Source organism: Conger conger, chromosome 9 (assembly GCF_963514075.1).
Source record: "Conger conger chromosome 9, fConCon1.1, whole genome shotgun sequence".
NCBI lineage: Eukaryota > Metazoa > Chordata > Actinopteri > Anguilliformes > Congridae > Conger > Conger conger.
This window is the reverse complement of record NC_083768.1, coordinates 10,937,635-10,963,054: the sequence shown is the minus strand read 5'-3', so window position 1 is coordinate 10,963,054 and position 25,420 is coordinate 10,937,635. Positions and strand designations below refer to the sequence as shown.

The window sequence follows — 25,420 nt, the reverse complement described above, 5'->3', positions numbered from 1 at the left end:
CACGCATGAGGAGGTATAGGTATACACTCACGCATGAGGAGGTATAGGAATACACTCACGCATGAGGAGGTATAGGTATACACTCACGCATGAGGAGGTATGGGTATACACTCACGCACGAGGAGGTATAGGTATACACTCACGCATGAGGAGGTATAGGTATACACTCACGCATGAGGAGGTATAGGTATACACTCACGCACAAGGAGGTATAGGTATACACTCACGCATGAGGAGGTATGGGTATACACTCACGCACGAGGAGGTATAGGTATACACTCATGCATGAGGAGGTATAGGTATACACTCACGCATGAGGAGGTATAGGTATACACTCACGCATGAGGAGGTATAGGTATACACTCACGCATGAGGAGGTATAGGTATACACTCACGCATGAGGAGGTATAGGTATACACGCACGCATGAGGAGGTATAGGTATACACTCACGCATGAGGAGGTATAGGTATACACTCACGCATGAGGAGGTATAGGTATACACTCACGCATGAGGAGGTATAGGTATACACTCACGCATGAGGAGGTATAGGTATACACTCACACATCACAGAGGAGCGTCGCCCCTCACACCAGCTGGAGGACCACAGTGGGACACTTTACACACACACACACACTCACACACTCACACACACACTCACTCACACACTCACTCACTGACTCACACACTCACATACAAACACACTCACACACTCACTCACTCACACACTCACACACAAACACACTCACACACTCACTCACTCACACACTCACTCACTCACTCATTCACTCACACACTCACTCACACACTCATACACACTCACTCACTCACACACTGACACACAAACACACTGACACACTCACTCACACACACACTCACTCACTCACTCACACACTCACTCACTCACACACACACACACACACACACACACACACACATGCTTTCTTACACTTCCCACCCAGACATGGAGCTGGTCCAGGTCCCCGTCCACGCTGCTGCTGAGTGGGGAAGCGCCCCTTCGTCACGGTGCTTCAGCGTGCAGTGACAGGGGAATCCGTGCTCATTGAAACCACGCGTGTTCAGAAGCGGTGCACGCGCTGCACTCTGCGGCCCCGATAAAACGTCCGGTTTGAATTCACATGGGGACGAAGCAAAGCAGAAGGGTGTGACAGAACCAGGCGTCGTTGAGATGTGACCTTCCGTATCGCGAGATCACAACACACTTGCGCATTAATTGGATACTTTCCCGAGGCAAGGCCCGAGACAGTTTGTTCATTTCCAATGGCATGAGTGTCAATTCGACTGGCTTTCTCACAGAAGAGTAATATTGCATTGGCCCTGCATAATGCTGGTAGACTCGATGATGATGCAGACAAGCTGTACCAAACACGTGGTGGTGATCACCCCCCGGACCCCTGGGGACCGCAGATCAGGGTGGGGTAGGAGCTGTCTTTCCAGACCGAGGGGGGGTTAGAGCCTAATTGAACAAAAATAAATTACATATTCAGTTTGCTCAAACATTCTCTCTCTGAAATATTAACTATGTCACTTACTTTCTGGCACACATCCAATCTGATTCTTGTTACGCATTGAGCAGTCAATTAGGTGATGCTCCACAGTATTGCTGTCTATATTTAAATGAATACGTGACACGTATACAGTACGTGCTGTATGGGAATGATATCGCATTGCTCGTTTTTATGTATTTTACGGAGTTAGCTGTCCAATGTAAAACCCGGAACAGCTCTTCTCACTTATATAAATATTTATAAACCTTTATTTGACTAGGAGACTAGTCTTACTTCAATCCGTGTTGCCGATTTGAGTGAGGTCTGGGTATTACTCAGTACAGTTATCCAGCTCACACTCTAATCCTGCGCGTGTGAGTGTACCTGTACAAATGGAAGCCACCGTATGGGGGAACTTTATTTGGAACACCAGTACACCTACTTATTAATGCGATTATCTCAACAGCCAATCGTGTGGCAGCAGTGCAATGCATAAAATCATGCAGATATGGTTCATGAGCTTCAGTTAATGTTCACGTCATCATAATGGGGACAATAATGTGACTTTGATCGTGGAATGATTGTTGGTGCCGGACAGGGTGGTTTGAGTATCTCAGAAACTGCTGATTTTCCACGTATAACAGTCTCTAGAGTTTGCAGAGAATGGTGCGAAAAGCAAAAAAAAACATCCAGTGAGCAGCAGTTCTGCAGACATAAATGTCTTGATAAGAGGGATCAGAGGAGAAGGGCCAGACTGACAGGAAGGTGACAGTAAGGCAAATAACCACACATTACAACAGTGGTGTGCAGAAGAGCATCTCTGAACACGTCAAACCTCTAAGTGGATAGGCTGCAGCAGCAGAAGACTTAATAAGTCTAATAAATACCTAATAAAGTGTTCACTGAGTGTACATAAACTTGTAGATTACTGGATGTGACGACAGTTAGGCGGTGGAAAGTACCGTATGCCTATAATTCAGTTCTAATCACAGGAAAGGAAACATAAGATTCTGGATGCGCTAAATGGCCGCTTCTCTTCATTATATATTCTTCAGTTGGAAAACCCACACAGCGGAGATATAATGTGTAAATATCTTTGGCTGATGTGAGGTGTGGCGCTATATGCCAGACCTCTAATCTAATCACTGCCACTTTCAAAAAGGCAAATATAATACATGTGCGCGTTCCCAGTCAGAGCATCATACATTCTGAAGGGGAGGATTAAGGATGTAGCATGTAGGATGTTCAGTGAGAAATGATTTCTATAGCTCATGCTGGAAAATATTTTTCTGTTCATTTTAAGCCCTGGCATTGTCAAGGGTTTATGAAATGTCCCTGAATATATGTGTGTTTTTATTTTTTTTCCACCTTTTTTTTCCTTGCGCAGGTAATGAATGCCTTTTTCGCATGCCCTCATTCCTGAAAATACAAGGTCTCTTGTCATATAAAAGAAAGCCTCAGGAAGTGAATTGAAATTTTATTTCTTTATTGAAAATTATACACATGACTTCAAGTCAAGAGCAATTTTGAAATTTCCAATACAAAACTGGGCTGATTACATTTCTATGTACAAACGAAGAGAAAAAGCAGTGGAGCGTGAATCTGTGATTGTCTACCAGACTGCGCAAGGCTCGCCATGTTATTCAATTAAGCAGAAATGTCCTCTCTTTTGGTTCAAGAAAGGCCACTTAGATATCCACAAAACCATACTTATGCTCGCAGAATGTAAACAAGCAAGGCCGTCGTTTCACTGGACACGGTCTGTTGTTATGGCGATCTCCGTCACACATGACCCGTCTCAATTATTTGGCTGCACATTACCACAAAAAAAAAATATTTTGAAAGAAAAAAGCAAATAAATCAAATAAATTGAAGTAAAGAGAAAGAATGCTTCGTCAAGTCTGCTTACAAACACCACTGAGTCTCATCAATAAAGTTCAGTTACACTGTCAATATATGGTAAAGTATAAAGAGAGATAGAGGACACATTAGTCTCCATGTCTGCATAAAATAGTCGGTTGTTTTATTTTGAGAAGCTATGTGTTGGCTGCTTGCCCACAATTGAAGGATAGATAGCCATTCCCCTGGAACGACAGAAGCAAGTCTCGTTGTTCCAAAAGATCGTACAATTGCACAACTGAATCAGTCGCTCTGCAGAATGCCAAGAGTGCCTTCACCATATAGGAGTCCGTAAGCTGGGCTGTTTATTTGCAGATACACAGTTCCGGTAGTGACACACCAGTCAATACTGCTCAGATAATGATGTAAAATTAAGCCCAATAAATGATTATTATTATTTTTTACAAAAGGCAATCATGATAGTGGCTCTTTTTTTTTTTTAAGTAAATGAAACAAACATGATGTGGAAAAAAGAGCCGTGACATCATCAACACTGCCTTGCTTTGAAAAAAAATGAAAGTGCAGGTTTTGTAACTGTACTCAAGAAGGGTGCCTTCCTATACAAAGGAAATTAAATAATCGTAATACATGCTTATCAACCGTCCTTACTACCTTTATTTCTGTTTTATGTTTCATTAGTGCCTGCAGCTCCTGTGCTTAGGAAACACTGCAGCATACTAATACTGTTTTTCGGTCAAACTCAAAGGCTCGACGAAAATCTATAGACAAGCACCGCTTTAGGAGCCAATCCCCTTTTACAACTCACACCTGTGTCCTGCCCCGAACGTCCCGTGTCTACAGCCAAGCCGCGGCATTGACCAGGCAGACACCCCGTCCATGTAAAACGGGGAAGCCATTTACCGGAAGGATTCTACTTTACTTTTGTGAATAACTTGGACACCAGAATAGCACAGAGGAAGAATGATGTGAAATCGAAAATTGTACAGATTGAAAATGGGCGATTTGTCTTTCCCGGCTCATTCAAAGCGGTTAATGACACATGTGAACCCACCCCCCCCTACCCCAGGCTGGCAGAGATAGAGATGACACGACACGGGACCTTCTGGTCTGTGTCATACACCTTAATTAATCGCTCTTCTCTCCTCTGTGAAATCGGCGACGCGCAAAGCAAAGGATCTCCGCTCTCTCAAAAAGAATCAGGTTGTCCAAACGACGCTTTCTCCGCGGGTGAAACATCACCGAGCGTCCGGCCGGTCTGCCTCACAGCGTGAGAGCTCAGCTCGCTGTAATTATCCGGCCAAGGCGCCTGGTCTTTCCAGTCACATTCTCGGTGAAAAATCCCGATTTATCTCCCACAGTCCGCCTTTTAGTTTACTCAGATAAAATACATTTCCTGCAGCTTTGGTTTACATGAACTCTTTCTGTAGAGGAAGACACTTGTATCTCCTTTTGTTAACAATAATGTTGGATCGACACAACATGCATCACTAAAAAATGCATGGCGATAATTCGCTCAAAGATTCAGCACGGTATGCCATGTTAGTATTTAAATTTTATTTTCTGACGTTAACGTTACTTTTCTTTACCAACTAAGCTACCACGATAAAGTTCCACCTCTTCTAAGTTCCATTGTGCCTATCCCAGCTCATCTCTGCTAATTCCCTTAATTAAAATGGTATTTATTAGGACTTAGTGCCAAGGCGAATGAGATTTCGATTGCCCTTTTAGATTTCGTTTAGCAAACCAGTTAACAAATAATTAGATTTGCTTTACGACGGCAGCCGTTCTCAGACAATATTCTCCATCTTCATTATCTCCACTTTGCAGCAAAATGACTAAATTATTCTTTGAGGTAATTAAGAAATCGTATTAGCAATGGGGTGAAATGTGCCTCCAAAATCCTACGGATAGCGGTTGGGTAGCAGAGCTACGAGATGGGCGTATTCGCAGGAATAATGATGACACGCATTTTTTATGTTGAGGAGAGAGAGAGAGAAAAAAAGAAAAGATGTTTGAAGCCGGGGAATTTACTGCATGGGGGAAAAGGCTAAGGCGGAGAATGGCAAGAACCAATCTCTCCGGACCGGCAACCAATACACATTAACCGCAGGAGCGTTCCACAGAGGCAGTTTTATTACCTGACAGCGCCCGTAAATTGACAGCAAACCGCAGAACAGGACTGCAGCCCCTGCCTCTGCGTTTGGGTCATGGCCTTCCTGTGCCCGCGAGACTCTGTCTGAGACAGACAAGAGAGCCAGGCTGTTATTACCTGTCTCACCCGCAAGACTCTGTCTGAGACAGACACGAGAGGCAGACTGTGATTACCTGTCTCACCCGCGAGACTCTGTCTGAGACAGACACGAGAGGCAGACTGTTATTACCTGTCTCACCCGCACGACTCTGTCTGAGACAGACACGAGAGCCAGACTGTGATTACCTGTCTCACCCGCAAGACTCTGTCTGAGACAGACACGAGAGGCAGACTGTGATTACCTGTCTCACCCGCGAGACTCTGTCTGAGACAGACACGAGAGGCAGACTGTGATTACCTGTCTCACCCGCACGACTCTGTCTGAGACAGACACGAGAGCCAGACTGTTATTACCTGTCTCACCCGCGAGACTCTGTCTGAGACAGACACGAGAGCCAGACTGTTATTACCTGTCTCACCAGCACGAGAGCCGGGCTGTTATTACCTGTCTCACCCGCGAGACTCTGTCTGAGACAGACACGAGAGGCAGACTGTTATTACCTGTCTCACCCATGAGAGCTGGGCTGTTATTATCTGTCTCACCTGCGAGAGAGCTGGGCTGTTATTACCTGTCTCACCCACACGAGAGCTGGGCTGTTATTACCTGTCTCACCCACACGAGAGCTGGGCTGTTATTACCTGTCTCACCCGCGTGAGCTGGGCTGTTATTACCTGTCTCACCCGCACGAGAGCTGGGCTGTTATTACCTGTCTCACCCGCGAGACTCTGTCTGAGACAGACACGAGAGGCAGACTGTTATTACCTGTCTCACCCATGAGAGCTGGGCTGTTATTACCTGTCTCACCTGCGAGAGAGCTGGGCTGTTATTACCTGTCTCACCCACACGAGAGCTGGGCTGTTATTACCTGTCTCACCCACACGAGAGCTGGGCTGTTATTACCTGTCTCACCCGCGTGAGCTGGGCTGTTATTACCTGTCTCACCCACGTGAGAGCTGGGCTGTTATTACCTGTCTCACCCGCATGAGAGCTGGGCTGTTATTACCTGTCTCACCCGCGTGAGAGCTGGGCTGTTATTACCTGTCTCACCCGCATGAGAGCTGGGCTGTTATTACCTGTCTCACCCGCGTGAGAGCTGGGCTGTTATTACCTGTCTCACCCGCACGAGAGCTGGGCTGTTATTACCTGTCTCACCCGCACGAGAGCTGGGCTGTTATTACCTGTCTCACCCGCACGAGAGCTGGGCTGTTATTACCTGTCTCACCCTGTCGCCAGAGCAGCCTCCTGTCTCACCCGCGGCAGAGCTCCGAGTGAGGGCCAATGGGAAAAGACGCTCCCAAACGGAACGACAAAGCACAGGCAGCCTCAGCCAATTAACCCTTTAAGGTGTACGGTCTTAAATAAGAGTCTAGAATGAAACTGAACATTCGACTGATTTTATAATTTTAAACAACAACAAAAAAAACATCTCTCTCTTCACAGGGATGAAATCTAACTTTTCCCCAGCAACACTTTGAACAGAAGGATCATTTTGCCACATATTTTTATGTCTGTCGGGCCATGCCCACCTTCCTCCATTCACTTATGTTAAAGTTGGAGAATAAGCCAAGAAAACAAGATTTTTGAGCAGATAATATACCAGCACACTTCCCAGTTCTGTTTTCAGTTGGCCCCGATATACTGTATCTTTATTATATCTAAATGAGCCACAGATGGCATGCTTTGTGCATTCATGGTTGGTGAAAGAGCCAGTTTAAAGCATTTAAACGGACTGAAATCATGTATGGAGAGCACTGTTGTTCCTGTCCAACAATTGAAAGCCATAAACAAGTTCATGGCTGTTCTTAACTAGTACTTCACATCAGTCAACCTATGTCAGAGGGCAGCTTAACGTGTGTGTGTATACACATGACTGTGTGCGAGTGTGTGTGTGTGTGTGTGTGTATGTGCTCATGACTGTGTGTATGAGTTTGTGTGTGGGTGTGTGTGTGTGTACACATGACTGTGCGTGAGTGTGTGTGTGTGTGTGTATGTGCTCATGACTGTGTGCATGAGTGTGTGCGTGGGTGTGTGTGTGTGTGTGTACACATGACTGTGCGCGTGTGTATGTGCGTGTGTGTACAGAAAACAGTCGCATCCTTCACAATGAAGGATGAGGCTAACTCGTGAAAGCTTTTTAAACAGCTGACCACAGCTGGCCCAGTGCCAGTCACCACTGAGGACCTCTCCTCTCCTTCTGATGAAGCCTTCAAGCAGGCACCTTCCAGGAGAGGCCAGGGGGCTGCAGAGCCGGGGCCACATCTGCAGGAGGGGCAGCGGGCCAGGAGAGCTCCCTTCCTCCCCCTACAAAGGGAGCACTCCACCTTGATGACAAATGCCACTCAGATATTTTATTTATTTTCAACCCGCAACAGAAAAGAGATGAATCCTCCACGTTCAGAGGAAGCGGGGGGGTTCTAATCGTTTTCTTGAAAGAAAAAAAAAAAAACGTCAAAGGATTTCTTATTGAACGATACCTGTGCCTGTGAAAAGGAAGAATGTTTTTCATCGTTGTTGCTGCGGTTACTCTAAGAAATGCCAAAACCAAGGTTCGGTTTGAATTGAGAAACGTGTAAAAATAATACAATAATGACTGGCAATATAATAATATATCAATCTATTTTTATTGCAAGTCATCATTGTTGTAAAGCTCCAAAAAGAAGTGTGAACTTAATTCCTCAGTATCGCGTGAAGGCTCCTTGACTTGTCCTTGACTGCTCCATGCCCCTCTTAAAAGCACATTTTTATGAAGTTTTACTGTAGTGTCCTTGATACCAGAAGCCGTACTGTTTGGCCTGCCTATAATTTGTGTCTAGTAGTCAAGATCACAAGGTTTTACAAGCACAGCCCCGGTAAAGCAAAGGTAGAATACAGGGAACTCCACCTCCCACGGATGTAGGACCCTTCTTCAGGATGCTGGACCCAGTGCACATTCCCAGTACAGCGCTCCTTCACACTTATGATTATTAAAATCTACTGTAGCTGTCAGAGCATGTGAAATGTAACCTTCCATTTTTTTAATGAGTTGACTTTTTTTGACACCCTCAAAATTGATTTGAAAAGGGGTTCAGATGTAAAATAACTCCTAAAATGTCGAAATGCAGACCTACCCGCTACTGCTGTCCCGCAACATGATGCTAAACACTCTGAGTACGCACCCGGAATTCACAGACCTAAGGGAACAGGCTCCTGAACATAACTGCACTTTTCTTATAAAAAAAGAAAAAAAAGAAGAAAAAAAAACACTACTCTGTGTCAAATTGTTTACTGAAAGAATGAAAGAGAGTGTTTATTCTCCTGTTGGGATGGGAGAGGTGTCAGTGTAAACAGGAAGCAGGTCCCTTTCCTCAAATGGCAGATCAGGGCTTGACAGCAGATTCCAGGGAGGATGTAAAAAGTCTTTTGCACAGTAATGGAGCCATGTCTGGCAGACACATCTTTCACAGGAAACATTGATCAAATTTATCTTGTTCTCGCTCACCCCCCACCCTCGCCCCCCCCCCTCCCCGTCTGTGGTATGTCCATATGGTGATGTATTCCAACAAGGAAATCCATGAAAAGATCCGTGAAAAAAAGAAAACGGTCGATACTGATCAAGATGTACATAGCGGAATGGACCACTGGGCTTGTTTAAAATGCAGCTGCGCTGACTAACCACTACAGATAAGAGTTGATAGAAAAAAAGGCTTTCAGTTTTGCTCAGAGATATAACTGCAGCAGGATTCCGGTGAGCGCTTTGCAACCGTGATGTTGTAAGGACTTTGCTTAGCTGCGGGGAAGTCTCTGCAGAATGTTCCGGACGCTTGTCCAACACGCCCTCACCACCGGGCCCAACTCCCACTGTAGCGTCCAACACTTAGCCAACCTGTCTTTTATAAACTGTCCTTTTTTATCACCAAAAAAAGTTCCTAAAGTTTCTCTTTTTCGCGAATCCGTAACACACAAAACTGTCAATAATACATTTATCTCCGTTTCTCCCGCCCCCCATCTCCTTTTCATCTCATTTTTAACTCTTCAAGTATCCGATCAGATTTTCTTCACCATCCGTCTAAAAAGTTTCCCCGCACGTTTCCCGGGCGATGACGGTTTGTCGTCCGCCGGTTTTTTTGTAATCCGCGGTCGGAGCCTGAAGGGGGCGCCGGGGGGGGAGGGGGGCGGGGGCGGCGGTGGCGGCGCTATGAGAACAGGTTGCTCCCGTCCGCGTGGCCGTACAGGTCGGCCAGCTTCTTGAAGCGCGGCCCCCACTCGCTGAGATAGTCGTAGTTGTGGTCGGAGTCGGCGCCCAGCGACTCCAGCGAGCTGAGCGACTCGGCCGCCGAGCCGCTGCCCTCGAAGGCGTACGTCTGCAGGGAGTCGTAGGGCGGCGCCGACGGGTCCAGGTCGGCGTCCTTCAGCCGGTCCCAGATGAACTCCCGGAAGACGCCGTTGTCGGGCGCGGCCTTGTAGGGCGGCGGGCGGGCGGGGAACAACGGGGCGGGCGCCTCGGGCGTCACGTCCCGCCGCGCCTTGTGGTCGCGGATGACGTTGAGGTTGCGCAGGGCCACCATGTCGAAGGCCTCCGTGTCCTCCTCGCCCCCGCCCTCGTCGTCGTAGCGCACGATGTTCTCCCGCACGTCCCTCTCCTCGTCCAGGATCAGGGGCTCCTTCTTCCTCCGCCTCATCGTCACGATGAGCAGCACCAGCACTGCGGGGGGGGGGGGGGGGGGGGGGAGCGACATGTCAGGAATCGTCACAATCATCTGTTATTTAGCAAAGCGATTTACGGTTGATTTGACTAAGCAGGGGGACAGTTCCCCCTGGAGCAGTGTGGGGTTAAGGGCCTTGCCCAAGGGCCCAACAGTTGTGCAGATCTTATTGTGGTCTTATTGTGGCTACACCGGGGTTTGTAGGTCCCAGTCTCCAACCTACCGAGTCTCAGTCATGTACCGTAGCCACTAGGCGGGAAGCCTGGAGCCTATGTGGTGGGGGTACAACAATATCTCCCAAAGAACCCAACACCCAACCCTCTCAAACCAGTTCAGCAGCCACATATATAACATCATTCACTCAACCTCAACTTCAGCTTGAAACGTTACTAAAGTTTTTAGTTATAAAGCAGTTTGAGTAACAACAAAGTGTAAGTGCCAAAAACATGTCTGTGCAGAGAGAAAAAAACAAAAAAAAACAACAAAAAAACCCATTCATTTGTGAAAACAGGCCATATTTCTCACAAACAACTTTCCGAGCGGCCTGTCTGCTTCTCTTGTCCAAAACGAAAGTGACATCTCAAACCGGGCAACCCCCGATGAGACGACCAACTGCTCAGAGCCGCCCGCGGCCCGCCCAGCCTTCCGCCCAGCCTTCCGCCCAACCGCCAAACGCCGGAGATGGAGCGGAGGAGTGTGACGCTAACAGAACGCCAGCCGGCCTGACTGACTCAAGAGAGGGGAGCGCGGGGGGGGGGGGGAGCGCGGGGGGGGGGGGGAGCTCTGAATGCCCCCCGCGTCCAGCTCAGAGCCCCGATCTCCCATCAATCGATCAATCAAACAATATTTACACATATTTACAAACACATTCTCTCCAGAGGGTGCAGCTCAATGCGCTGTACAAACATTTAAGACGAGACAGAGATAAATCAAGATGAAAATGATAAAAAAAATTAGGGGAAACACACAAAGTGGCGCGTTTCCAGCAGAGGAGGAATCGGAGGTGAAGATAGAAAGGTGGTGCGGGGAGAAAGGAGTCGGGGGAGGTGTTGTTTATCATTCACATGGGCCAATAAAGCCAGCAAACATACACACAGTGAGCACTTTATTAGGTATTTATTAGATGTATTTTTTAGACTAGAATATCCACTTAGACGTTTGAAACGTCAGAGGTGCTCTTCTGCATACCACTGTTGTAATGTGTGGCTATTTGCATTACTGTCACCTTCCCGTCAGGTTTGACCAGTCTGGCCCTTCTCCCATGACCTCTCACATTAACAAGCCGTTTCGGCCTGCAGAACTGTTGCTGTTTTTTGTTTTCTGCACCATTCTCTGAAAACTCTAGAGACTGTTGTTTGTGAAGATCATCAGTTTCTGAGATACTCAAACCACCCTCTCTGGCACCAAAAATCATTCCTCTCTGGCACCCATTCTGACATTGGGTCTAAAAAACAGCTGAACCTCTTGACCACTTCTGCATGCTTTTATGAATTTAGCCACATGATAAATATTTGCATTTACAAGCTGGTGTACAGGTCTACCGAAAAAAGTGGCCACTGAGTGTATTTATAGTATTACTGACAGCTAAAAGAACCATCCTACATTATTTAATAAATGTAAATCTAGTAAATCTGTAAATCACCATGAATAAACTATCTAAACATGAGATTTAGGATGAAAACATGTACCTATGTAATTATTATATACATACTGATTGTTTTAGATTTTAATAATTTAAAATGCTAATGATTAGCTAAAGGCTAACCGTACCTCAACTATCACCCATCATTTGTGGAACTGCCCTGAATTCTTAAAACCAGAAAGTAATTTTCAATACCGTGTTCACTGCAACAGCCCTCCTCTGAATATCCACCAGAATGTGTAATGCTTGACTCATCTGTCACAATTCCACAAAATTACGATCAAAGTACTCTTCAATGTAAGCTTTAGGCCTGATGGATTACTAAATATGAATAAAATGAGATAAATACACACATATACTAACACAAGAGCTTTAGAGCAGCCAGATATGTAGTAAATTACACTCTACTACTCACACAAGCTGCTTACCCTGGAAAGTGCAATGCTGAATCCTTTTTAAGGGAAAAGCATATGACTATCTAAAAAAATATATAATACATGAATAAATAAATAAGCCCGGATTAGGCTAGTCGCAGAATAATGCTCTCCCCTGAACGTACAGACACAAGAGAAGTGCTCAAGGGTTGTGTGTCCAATTGGTTTCGATTCATTTCAGTTTCACAGGATCTGTTCCAGGGAAGAATGTTCTGAAAGGAAACAGGGGAAACGTTTTGCCTGTTTTTTGTCATCAAAACAAAAAAAAAGGTTAGCTGTTCACTAGCACATGCACACGCACACACACACACACACACACACACACACACGGTTTATCAGACCTGGGTCGAATATTGTCCAATTGTTTTGAATTTAAAAAAATGTCAACGCTTTACTGAGGTTGTCTGGTGTATTGGAACCGATGACATACACTCAAAAAAAGAAAAGAAATCCCCACCCTCTGGTCTTCTTGGTTGACTCTGTTGCACCAGACAAGATCAATCGGGCACAGAAATGAAAAAAAGTATTTTAATCCAAAACAATTACGTATCAGCCCCAGGTCTGCTGTTTACATGTGTTGACTTCACAGACTCGCCTAATCCATAACAGCTTGTCTTTTACATTCGCACAGCACGGATCTTCACTGGTAAATAAACTTTGAAGGTGACAGCAGCCTTACTGTGTTTGGAGTCAAACAGGTTCTGGTTATTATCGGCGCAATTATCCAGCTACAACACCTTGACATATGTTAGCTCCCGCCGGTTAACACGAAAAGGACACAACCTGTAATCGCCTACGAAGCTCTTTGCCGTCTGCTGGCTGCAACACGGAGGGAACCCTCCGGAAAAGGACGGTCCCCCCCCAGCAGCCCACGTCGAACTTTTTACTTTTTAACGTCCGAAAATAAGCGGGCGCGGGGGCAGGGGCGGGGGCGAGCGCCTAATGATCCGTCCGTGAGTGAAATGCGGCCCGCGAGCCCATGTCTTCCATCAGGAGCGCACGGCGAGGCCCTCTCCGCAGGCGAGGCGCTCTGAGAGCGGGGGAGCGGGAGGAAGACACCCCCCCCCCCGCGTAATAAAACACTGAATAGAGAGGGACGCGGAGGAGGAGGAGGGGCGGGGGTGGGCGGCTCACGCCTCGACTCGGCCGTAAATCTGGGGCCCGTTTGTATTTTTCCTGTCCTGACGGGAAAGCCTCTATCTTTCCAATTTATTGGCTAAGAGGCGGAGCGATTTAGGGCTCGTAAGTAAAAGATCGGAGCTGTACTCTGAGCCGGCAGAGCCTACCTTTACTCCCGAATCAGAGTCTAACTTAATAAACCGGGTTCTGGGAGGAGATGTTTCAATTTTATTTCGCACAAATTGCCAGTGGCTCTACAGTAATGACACAACTGGATGAATATTGAATGGCTAGAAAGAAGAAAATCACTTCTATTTATGACATAATTCGAAACAAGACAATACACATCGTAGCCCACTGCATGGGGGAAGAAGTCAAATGTACTACAATCATCCCTTTATTGAGCTCTGCTCAAAAGCCCGTGCAGCGTACACATGTATAAAGGCTTCATTTAGCCAAAGCCCTGCCTTTTGAAACAAGATGGATGAAGGGATGGAAAAATGGATCAATTCAACATTATCCTCAATTTGCCGTAATTGAATAGCCAAAACAATCCATCATGCCGCAATCGATGCAAAACGGACGGCAATATCTCGCTGTGCCTCGTTCTCATCGCCGTGGTTACAGTGAGCTGGCATTGTTGGATTACCCCCGCTGTTTGTTCTCTCACTCCCTCTCTTGCTCTCTCTCTCTCTCTCTCGCTCTCCCTCTCTCTTTCCATCCAAGCACCCTCGATATGAGCCAAACACATGGCCTAAGGACTCCGAGGTGGTGATTCTGTCTGTTCCAAAGCCCACAGCCCCGTTGTGTACCCTGAATATCCACGGAAACCTGTCCTCAGCTCTGGCACCATTGGTGGAAATTCCGTGGTGCTGACCAATGACAATCTATGGCAAATCTTAGAAATCTAAGTCTCTCCCCATCAACCGGTCATGTGATCCCAGGCAATATATGACAAACATATCCTGATTTGGTAATGTCATCATGCAATACTGTTTGTGTACTAAGAGCTAAACGTGTGGCTTCATCACTGCGGTACACCTGGCTTGGATTACATGGAAAAATTTTACCACCTAATGGTTTAATGAATATAAACGTGTACTGTCCCTTGTACTTATACGATCCAATAGGAACCTTGTGATTCCGTCAAAAAACCCTACCTAGTTACAGGGTTATTTGCCAGCAAAAGGGTTCTTTGTATGGGAGTTTTCACACTTCACACCTATGACAGAGTGTTCCATAAAGGGTCAAAAAAGGGTTCCCCTATGGAGACAAAAAACCCTTAAGTTTAGAACCGGAAATTGACTGCCTTCTGGTCCAGTTTCAGCTCTGGGGTCGGGTAAAGTGCAGTACAATGCAGCTACCATGGTGACGCAAGTTCTTTCTTCCCCATTCAGAACGCCGATGACTAAATGCTTTCCAGTCACTGTGTGCTAAATCACCCCGACTTTGCAGCAATCCTTTCGGAATTTTCCGGAAAGCTGGCACGGATCCCTCCGTTTGGAGTAGCAGGCGAGGGCAACATTCACATTAAGGGGGAAGGCAAAGGAAGTTTAAAGGCCAGATTTACTTGCATAGATAAAATCTTACAATGTGTCAAGTGAAAGTCTTTTTTAAAAATAGTGAAATAGCAAACTGTGACCGTTTCCATGTATATTCATTCAGACACGTGTAGCCTCGGCTCTTACAGAGCTGAGAGTGAAGAGAGACCCAAGAGTCAACCCGTCAGGGTGGGGTCAGGGTGACTCCATACACACACACACACACACACACACACACACACCTTGGTGAAGGACAGATTCCGGCACAACAGAAAGTACAGCTTCAGTGCTGACTGAGGCAGAGATGACCGTGTAGGTATATGTGTATTACTGTGTAGGTAAACTACTGTGTATGTGTATTACTGTGTAGGTAAACTACTGTGTATGTGTATATTACTGTGTAGGTAAACTACTGTTTATGTGTATTACTGTGTAGGTAAACTACTGTTTATGTGTATTACTGTGTAGGTAAACTACTGTGTATGTGTATTACTGTGTAGGTAAACTACTGTGTATGTGTATTACTGTGTAGGTAAACTACTGTGTATGTGTATTACTGTGTAGGTAAACTACTGTGTATGTGTATTACTGTGTAGGTAAACTACTGTGTATGTGTATATTACTGTGTAGGTAAACTACTGTTTATGTGTATTACTGTGTAGGTAAACTACTGTTTATGTGTATTACTGTGTAGGTAAACTACTGTGTATGTGTATTACTGTGTAGGTAAACTACTGTGTATGTGTATTACTGTGTAGGTAAACTACTGTGTATGTGTATTACTGTGTAGGTAAACTACTGTGTATGTGTATTTCTGTGTAGGTAAACTACTGTGCAACAGTCGTAGGTGCAGGTGTAAAAACACATCCATAAAGTGAAGATGCTTTCAAAAATAATTAAATACCAAATAATTTACTATAAGGGCAGTAAACAGTTCAAATAAAACCAAAAACAGTTAAACCTAAATCAGATCAATATTTGTGACCACTCTTCGCCTTTAACACGGCATCGATTCTCTGAGATAAACTGCCCTGCAGTTTTACTGTATAAGAGCACTGGCTGGCGGGTTGTTTCAAGCATACAGGAGAACTTGCCGCAGTTCTTCTGCAGACTTTCACTTGACTCTGTTCCTCCAGGTATTGCCAGACAGCCTTAATCAAGTTGTTTTTTTTTCTTCTGAAAAGTGGTTCATTACTTATTATACAACGGATAGGTCTGGTCCATTGTCTCTATTGGTCAGTTTGCGTTCCAGCCGTGCAAATATCCATGATATACTAAATGGAATTTTCACACATCTTTTAATATTACTCAGCGTTTGTAGATCTCTGTTATCTACTTTGTAACCAAAATTAACATTATAATCATTTTGCCGCAAGTACCCTAACATTACCAAAGTAAAACACAATTAGTGATTTTAAAGTGTTCTTTGACCTTCTCGAGGATTTGGAATGGAGTAGGAACGAAGAAAATAACTAACAACTAAGGCAACATCCTCGGATCGAAATACCAGCAAGACCGCCCAACCCCGGCGAAGCAAATGATGACTTGGTCTTAAAGACGCTATGAGTTATTTCAATAACTGCACGTTATCTGACAGTGTCCAGATAAACATCTACAACAAAGATAAATTAACTTGTGTGCCAGTGGCGTCAGATGTAACGTAAGCAAGCTAGCTAGCTAATGTTAGTGCAGTGGGGATACATTATTGCAAGCAGCTAACGTCAGCACCGTTGCTTAACTAGTGCAGTGGGGATAATACCGTTGCTTGGCAACCAATAAACTACTGTTAAGCGGAAGAATACATTTACCATAAAACATAGTTCCATTAAAAATACATTCTTGTAAAGTTTGTCTTGTCTTTATTTAGTGAAAATTTGAAAGATAAATGTGGTAACCGTTGTATAAAAGCGTTATGGAACTCGAACCTGTGGTATATCCTGGATAGTGACACAGCTAGAGGGTGTAATGGCACGGTTCTTGTTCCATAACGCTTAAATATGGACTTTATTCAATGAAATAAAAACATGTATTTTTTGGGAAAATTAATGTTTGGAAATCTCATATTTGTTCTTTTAACACTAATGCAGAAAACAAAAGAAACATCTAAGACCAAATATATATAATATTTAAGCCTTTTATAATATTTAATATATTGTATATAAATGTTTAGGTATATTACTGCATAAGTACATTACTGTATTGCATACCATATATTCATTGGTTATGGGTATGCACTTCGCTCTGGATAAGAGCGTCTGCCAAATGCCATTAATGTAATGTAATTTACTGTGTATTACTGTGTAAGTACATTATGTGGAGGTATATTAGCAGTAAGAGCCCAATTTTGGGCATGTGTGCCACTGCTTGGTACTGATCTAACAGAGGTACTGGCCCATCCAGGGCCCTCTGATGAAAGGGCCCCTGGCACGGTGAGTCAGTCCCAGGCCCCAGCTGGACTCCGCTGGTGCGGAGAGGAGGAGGACAGCCCTGCGGACCACTGTAATTATGCTCCATGTCATGGTGCGGGAACAGAGCAAGTCAACAGGGGAAACAGGGTTCAGCAGCAGATGTGATAGCTCCAACACACACTGGTACCTGCTCTGGTAAATCCTAGCTGTGAAAAGGTATCTGTGTTTACATAGACGAGAGCATAAGCTTAATCGGCTGTGGTGACTATATGTAAGTTTTTGGATAGTGACACACTGTTTGTTGTGTTTGGCTGTGTAATACAGCACACTGGATTTGAAATGAAACAATGAATGAAGTAGTACAGGCTTATGTAGGAACTGCAGCTCTTTCTATACATAGTCTCCCCCATATATAAATATATATATATATATACTGTAAAGAGAAGGTGGATGTCTTAAAGAGCACACTATCCTTCTTTGACTCTGATGTTGTTTATTCGCATATCTCTCCCCAATTATGCATAGTCACACACTGGGCGACACCCCTGGGAGTCGCACAGGAGATGCAGTTATTTTTCACCAGCGTTTCCTTGGAGAAAGTGTGACTTCTTTACATAAATAAACAAACAAACAAACAGAAATCATCACAATTCGTGGGACCCTGGCAAAAATAGGGCACCGAACAAAGACGAAACAAACCCAACGACACAAAAGCTAGATTTCGATCGGTCGATTGGTCTGTCTGTGTAGTCTCGTTTTAAGCCACCTACTGTGGAACGGACCCTTGCTGCTCAACACAGCCTTGGTGTGACTGCTTAACCAGCTGGTGTGACCCCAGATTGCCCTGGTTCCCTCTCCCTGACCGAGCCATACCGCATGCACATTTAATAATATGCCAGTGACTCAACATCATTTTACATGTCGTGATATTACGCTTTTTTGTATTTGTTTAATAACGTGTTTGACCGCTGGTTGACACCACCAGCTGCCATACATTTCTGTCTATATAAAATTGTTATATTTCTATATGCATGCACAGATGCACGTACTGTATGTGTGTGCGTGTGGGTATAAGGTAACCAACTGGCAGATGTTGTTGAGAAAAACACAAAAACAGATGGGGGGGGGGGGTGGGTAAAAAGAAGAAGAATGCATGCCATTATAACGAAATGCCACATTGCATTTCCAGTCAGCCGCTGCAAGGCTGACCTCCCCCCTCCTCCTCATTGGTCCCCGTGAGTGGGACCCCGGATGACCTCACCCCTCCGGCTCCAGTGTGGGCCGTGATGAGCCCGGGTGCTGCCGGAGTGACAGTGGCCTTCACGGCAGCTGTCAGTGGCTGAGATGCGCTCCCTAAATTCTTTAGATTGCATCAGAGCGCGTCGCCGGGGCCCCCTTCCTGACCCCACCTGGCTGTGCAGAACAGCGCCACGGAGGTGGAGCTCCACGCGCCACGCTACTGCTAACGTCTGTCTGATAACCCACCTGTAAATCACACAGGGGGATAACTAACGTCTAACTAACCACCAACCTAAAACTAGAGTCACGCCGCTACGCTATTCACTAACTAACGTCTAACTAACCACCGACCTAAAACTAGAGTCATGCCACTATGCTATTCACACAGGGGGGTAACTAACGTCTAACTAACCACCAACCTAAAACTAGAGTCATGCCGCTACGCTATTCACTAACTAACGTCTAACTAACCACCAACCTAAAACTAGAGTCATGCCGCTACGCTATTCACTAACGTCTAACTAACCACCAACCTAAAACTAGAGTCATGCCGCTACGCTATTCACTAACTAACGTCTAACTAACCACCAACCTAAAACTAGAGTCATGCCACTATGCTATTCACACAGGGGGGTAACTAACGTCTAACTAACCACCAACCTAAAACTAGAGTCACGCCGCTACGCTATTCACACAGGGGGGTAACTAACGTCTAACTAACCACCAACCTAAAACTAGAGTCATGCCACTATGCTATTCACACAGGGGGGTAACTAACGTCTAACTAACCACCAACCTAAAACTAGAGTCATGCCACTATGCTATTCACACAGGGGGGTAACTAACGTCTAACTAACCACCAACCTAAAACTAGAGTCATGCCACTACGCTATTCACACAGGGGGGTAACTAACGTCTAACTAATCACCAACCTAAAACTAGAGTCACGCCGCTACGCTATCCACACATGGGGGGTAACTAACGTCTAACTAATCACCAACCTAAAACTAGAGTCACGCCGCTACGCTGTTCACACAAGGGGGTGAGGATATGCAGTGGCTGGATAGCATGTAACAACACAAAGCTCCACGCTGGATGCTACTGCTAACGTCTATCTGACAACCAACCTGTAAGTCACGCCGCTATGCTATTCACAAAGGGGGGTGAGGATATGCAGTGGCTGGATAGCATGTAACACACTTGTCTGGGATGGTTCAATTAGAATTTTCTGCAAATGTACTCAGTACTGGTCCTGCACAGTAAAATATTCAGTATTAAATCAAGTCTCACTGAGTACGCAGGGTCCGATTTGGATGCGTACTATGTTAGCAGTGAACACTGGACATTTTACTGTGAGTGAAGCTACAAGAGCAATCATGGCCACATGGAAACTACAACTGCAAAAAAAATAATAATAATTACATGATTACCACAGCAAAGGAAAATCAAGGTGTCATGTGTAGTCAAGTACCGTGGATTGATTTTTCATTTTTCAGGAGAGAATCCTGAGAGGCTGGTTGGGACCTGTTGTTTATGAATCATTACTTGAAATCAGCTTGGCTATGTTATCAGTATGATGTTTTGTGTGTCTGAGGGATCTATGCTGAAGCAAGACAAAATAACAAGTTGTTTGATGCGGCACACATTCATATTTTCATTGAATACTTCGTTTTGAGTCCCCCTTTTGTCATCTCTCCTTCTGTGGTGTGAACTGTGCGTTTGCACTTCATTCTGAGGAAATGGCAGTTAAATAATCACTTGAACAAAGCCGAGAGCCTGTCGCACTGGCTGGCAGAGTCAGGGGTGAATGAGCCACTGACTTTTGGTGACTGCAACACGACGCTAATGAATTCCTCAAGATCTGCACCCATCTGTCCCCAAAGGCTGCTCCAGCCCCCCCCCCAAACATCCCCCCTCTGCCGTGACAGAATGGTACGAGCCGACATTAATAACCGGGCCTAAAATAACTGCAGAAGGCCTAATCCAAACGTCCCAGGATGATGCAACTGAGGGGTGGGGGGGGGGGGGGGGGGGGTTGGTGCTGGATGAGTGTAGCAATAACTCAAGACGCTGCAAGACTGCGGGAAAATTGAGTAAAACCCCGTCTGCCAGTAGAGTGGAAGACACAGCCAGTAGAGTGGAAGAGGCTCTGTTGCACTTTATGCAAATCTAGCCCAGAAATGTCTGTCTGCTCTCAGGCGCGGACGTCAGTGGTCACAGCACCGACTGCACTGATTTCTAGGACACAAATGACTAATTACAGTCACCGCGTTTATAACGGAGACTTTTTTAAGAGCAACGTACGTTTGATCGTCAAAGTGAAGTTGTGGTGAGATTCTTCTTCGTCTGTTTTAAAAGCGGTCTTGGAGGCGGAGATAAATTATTGGGAAAGCTCGTGTGGCGGTGAGGAGGACAGCTACCTTCCTCTTCCTCCCTTCAGCAGTGCAATCACAGCACAATCTGCTGATTGATCGCCGACTCGTTACAGGGAGATTAGGAATGGGAACAGTACAGCCTGCTGAGAGGACCGGCTACGTGAGCCGTGTTAATGGAAGAGAGAGAGAGAGGGAGGGACAGAGAGAAATGAGGGAGAGAGAAAAATAGATGGAATGGAGAGAGAGAGAGAGAGACAGAGACAGAGAGAGGGAGAGAGAGATGGATGGAGAGAGAGAGGGATAAGGAAAAGAGGGAGAGAGAGAGGGAGAGAGAGTGAGAAAGAGAGACAGAGAGAGAGGGAGGGAGAGAGAGATAGAGAGGGAGAGAGAGATAGAGAGAGAGAGAGAGGGGGGGAGAGAGAGGAGAAGCTGTCACAGGCTCCTGCTGTGACCAACACAATATTTACACACAGCTGCACTTTTTAAACAAGACGTGAGGAATAAGAAATAAAATCAGACACCAATTAAAACAAATAAATAAATAAACTCTCCCCCATGTTTAGTGATGTTCCCGACCTTTTTCCCCGAATCTCCAGAAACGGGAACGTTGCTCAGAGAGGGAGACGGAGCGCTACATTACTGGCAGCACAGAGCGGAGCCAACTGTCAAACCCTGAGGAAAGAGCCCACTCAGGCCAGACAACACAAGTCATGTATTATTAATGCAACTGCTGTGCAAGGGAGAGTCTACCCTCCGTTACAAATGGTCCTGACTCTCATCAACCAGCTCGCCACCAATAATGTCACGCACGCTTCACACCAACTTTGCTCAAATAAAAATCTAATTGTGACACGTAATAAATTATTAGCTTGCCAAACAAATGTAAGAAAACAGGTAGCGATGCTTTAGAGTAAAGCTTGTTTAGTTTGTGAAAGTATTGAAAGTATTGTTGCAAGTTCTGTTTTGTTGTCAATTTTTAAAGACAGGTTTTTGGTCTGATGCTTTTGCACATGTACACAATGATGTATGCATTGACTGAATGTTTGAGTAACGTTTTTCAGGAAAAACATAAACTATATGATATGATTTTCTGTTTGTATACTAAAAACTATATAAGGCGTGTAATAGTTCACAGCTTTGTACCAAACCACAACATAAAGCCAATTGTTTGGCCAATTTTCATTATTCACATCCCAACTGACACTGAGCTCATCAAATTTAGACATAAATATGATATAATTTTTTCATATTTGCATTCTCTTTGCATTCTATAGGGAAAATCTATATTTTAAATTAACCACTGAATGGAATAACACATTTATGATTTGGATACTGAACTGAATAACGAGCTTGCTTATTGTCAGTGCACTAGTAGGCTATTGATTTGGTAATGTTTGCAGCAACTGTTTCTCACTATGTTGTGATACACAGGCACACATACACGCGCACACACACACACACACACACACACACACACACATACACACACACCAATCTAACTGAATCTTGAGCCGAAGGACCTCAACAGACATTGGCAGACGGCAGCATTAAGACTTCTTCTCCTTTGGGAGACATAATGTGGTAAATTTGGAAAGAACGTATGTCAGGTCATATGTCAGGCGAATAATCCATATCCGACTGAATTAAATAATTACAATGTCATCCAGGAATGGAACCACACTCCCGGCTCAGAAGGACCTTCCCTCAAAGGAGCTTAATGGGATATTACTTTCATTCCAACTGAACCCAGGACAGTTTTATCTGCGCAAATGCTTGTTTGAACCGGCAATGCAATCCAACCGCAATGCAAAATGCATGGTAATTACAGCACTAAGGCAAGCCAGCGTGTGACACAAACCGCACAATACATTTCCCCATAGTCTGAGAGGGACGACTTAATCAATCAATCAATCAATCAGGCACCCATAAACCCGGGCGTGCAGTGAACCACTGCAGAAACACTTGGGGATTTTATCACTTGTGCCAACAGGGCAGGAGAGAGTGCTCATCAACAAATCGATATTTGGTAGTGGAAATGAATACATCTCCATTACAGTACGTGGGGGTTATGAGCAGGGTGATCAGCACCGTGACTAACCAGCTCTGGGATGAGCAGAGACTTAATGCATTTAGGAATATAGGTATAGGTGTCAATAAGTCAATATATAATGCTTTGTAATGTGTTTTGATTATTCTTATAACACACTGTTTGTAACTACACTTATATTGTGTTAAGAGCACATAATAACAGTTTACACGCATGTTATAATGCATTATAGACATCGGCTTCATGAAAAGTGTTACCATCATTTTCTGTGCTTCATTTTGTGAAATATTTTGATCTGAGACATGAGAAGGCGGAAGGCGTGATGGTTTTGTTAATAATGTTCAGTGCAGGAGGATGAATTGAGACGTAGGCCTCAAAATGCTTAACAACATGTTATGATTATTCTTATAAAGATTTTGTAGGTATTTATAAATTCTGTACACTGTATTATCAGCGGTTTATAAGTATAAGTGTAGTTATATAATATAATAGACATAGAAAGTGTCTGAACTAAAACTGATCTTTTAGTACTGACAAACTGGACTAAAGCTGGAGCGGGCGTGGCTGGAGAGGGCGTGGCCAGAGTGGGCGGAGCTGGAGCGGGCAGAACTACAGTGGGCAGGGCCAGAGTGGGTGGGGCCAGAGTGGGCAGGGCCAGAGTGGGCGTGGCTGGAGTGGGCAGGGCCAGAGTGGGTGGGCCCAGAGTGGGTGGGGCCAGAGTGGGCAGGGCCAGAGTGGGCGTGGCTGGAGTGGGCAGGGCCAGAGTGGGCGTGGCTGGAGTGGGCAGGGCCAGAGTGGGTGGGGCCAGAGTGGGCAGGGCCAGAGTGGGCAGGGCCAGAGTGGGTGTGGCCATAGTGGGCGGGACCGCAGCAGGCATGGCCAGAGTGGGCGGGGCCGGGGCGGGCGGGACCGGAGCGGGCGGGGCCGGGGCGGGCGGGGCTTACCCAGCAGAGTGAGCACGCAGGCCAGGATGGCGATGAGCGCGCCGGTGCTGAGGCCGGCGGGCAGCATGTAGGCCTCAGCGGGGCTGCAGGACTGGGCCACGCCCTCGGGGTCGCAGTTGCACACGCGGATGGACAGCGTGTTGGTGCTGCTCAGCGACGGGCTGCCGCTGTCCACGATCAGGATGGGCAGCCGGTACAGGGCCTCCTCCCGCCGCCCAAACCCCCCGCGCTTCGTCAAGATGGACGCCGTGTTGTCTGCGGCAAAAAGCACAAAACCACTCAGTCTCAGTTTCAGTCTTAGTATTCAGAATAAAAATCTTATTTCCGTTCCTTTTCTTTCCTAAATAAGACTAGATATTTAGGAAATATCTAGATATTGCCAATGATACGAGAGATTTGGAAGAATATTTCACTTCAAGCAAACCTTAAATCAAGCTACTATTTTCTACTTGAGAGAGAAAAACACATTTACCATTACGTTATTGTAAGACTAAAACACATGTTAAGACAGTGAATGTTAAGACATGTTAACATGGTAAGGCAGTTTCCGCAGTGCAGAGATGAGTGCAGGGTCAGGCTGTGTGTGTGCAACAGGCTGCGTTTTGTTTTATTGATACACGTTTGTTTGTGTACATACTGTACATAAACAAAACCTGCAGGTGCGTGGGACATTAAATTAAGATTCAGTTAGTCTCCTCCAAGCCTTGACAGTTGATTAGGGAGGCAAATGGGAGGACTAACTTTGTCAATGATCCGCCAATAAATCAATGCTGACAGACTGTTAGTGGAGTTCTGCGACTTCAGACCCACAATCATCTGCACTATCATCTGCCCTATGCCTCGATAGAGTTGTTTCTGTTATGTTAGCAATGCTAACCACACTGCCCTACTCCAACCAACCCCCTCGACCTCTGCCATACATCTCTATAGAGTGGTATATGTTATGTTAGCAATGCTAACCACACTGCCTTACCCCTACCAAACTAACTAACACTAACATTGCTCTACACCTCTCGAGTGGTGTTAGCAACGCTAACCACACTGCCCTACCCCAACCAACCCCCCCTCATGTCAGCCCTACCCCTCCATAGAGAAGCTAGAAACACATGGATCAGTTACTCCAACAATCAATAGGAAAAGCACAATAAGAAAAGATCAGTCAATGGAGAAACAGAAACTAATATGTACGTAAAGAATGAAAGAACCCGATACATAACGAAGGAGACGCGGCCACACCTTTGTTATCTCTGAGCGTGAAGTTGAGGTTGCCGGCCGCCTCGGCGGTCAGGGCGAAGAAGAAGCGATGTCCGCTCGGTGGCTCGTCCCTGTCGACCGCGCTGATGGTCTGGATGACCTGGAGCGGGAGACGG

The 25,420-nt window shown here is 45.5% G+C and overlaps 1 protein-coding gene across 1 annotated transcript in view; it reads right to left on the bottom strand.

Annotated features, from left to right (window-relative positions):
- Positions 1–4,435: 4,435 nt before the first annotated feature.
- Positions 4,436–25,420, bottom strand: part of LOC133136450 (cadherin-7-like) — a 58,683-nt gene continuing 37,698 nt past the window's right edge. The window contains exons 7-10 of the mRNA XM_061253932.1: positions 25,287–25,404; positions 24,051–24,305; positions 9,819–10,300; positions 4,436–4,813 (exon numbers count right to left, since the gene is read on the bottom strand). Of these exons, the coding sequence (XP_061109916.1) occupies positions 4,739–4,813; positions 9,819–10,300; positions 24,051–24,305; positions 25,287–25,404 (930 nt within the window). The 3' untranslated portion in view covers positions 4,436–4,738. The remainder of the gene's footprint in view (positions 4,814–9,818; positions 10,301–24,050; positions 24,306–25,286; positions 25,405–25,420) is intronic.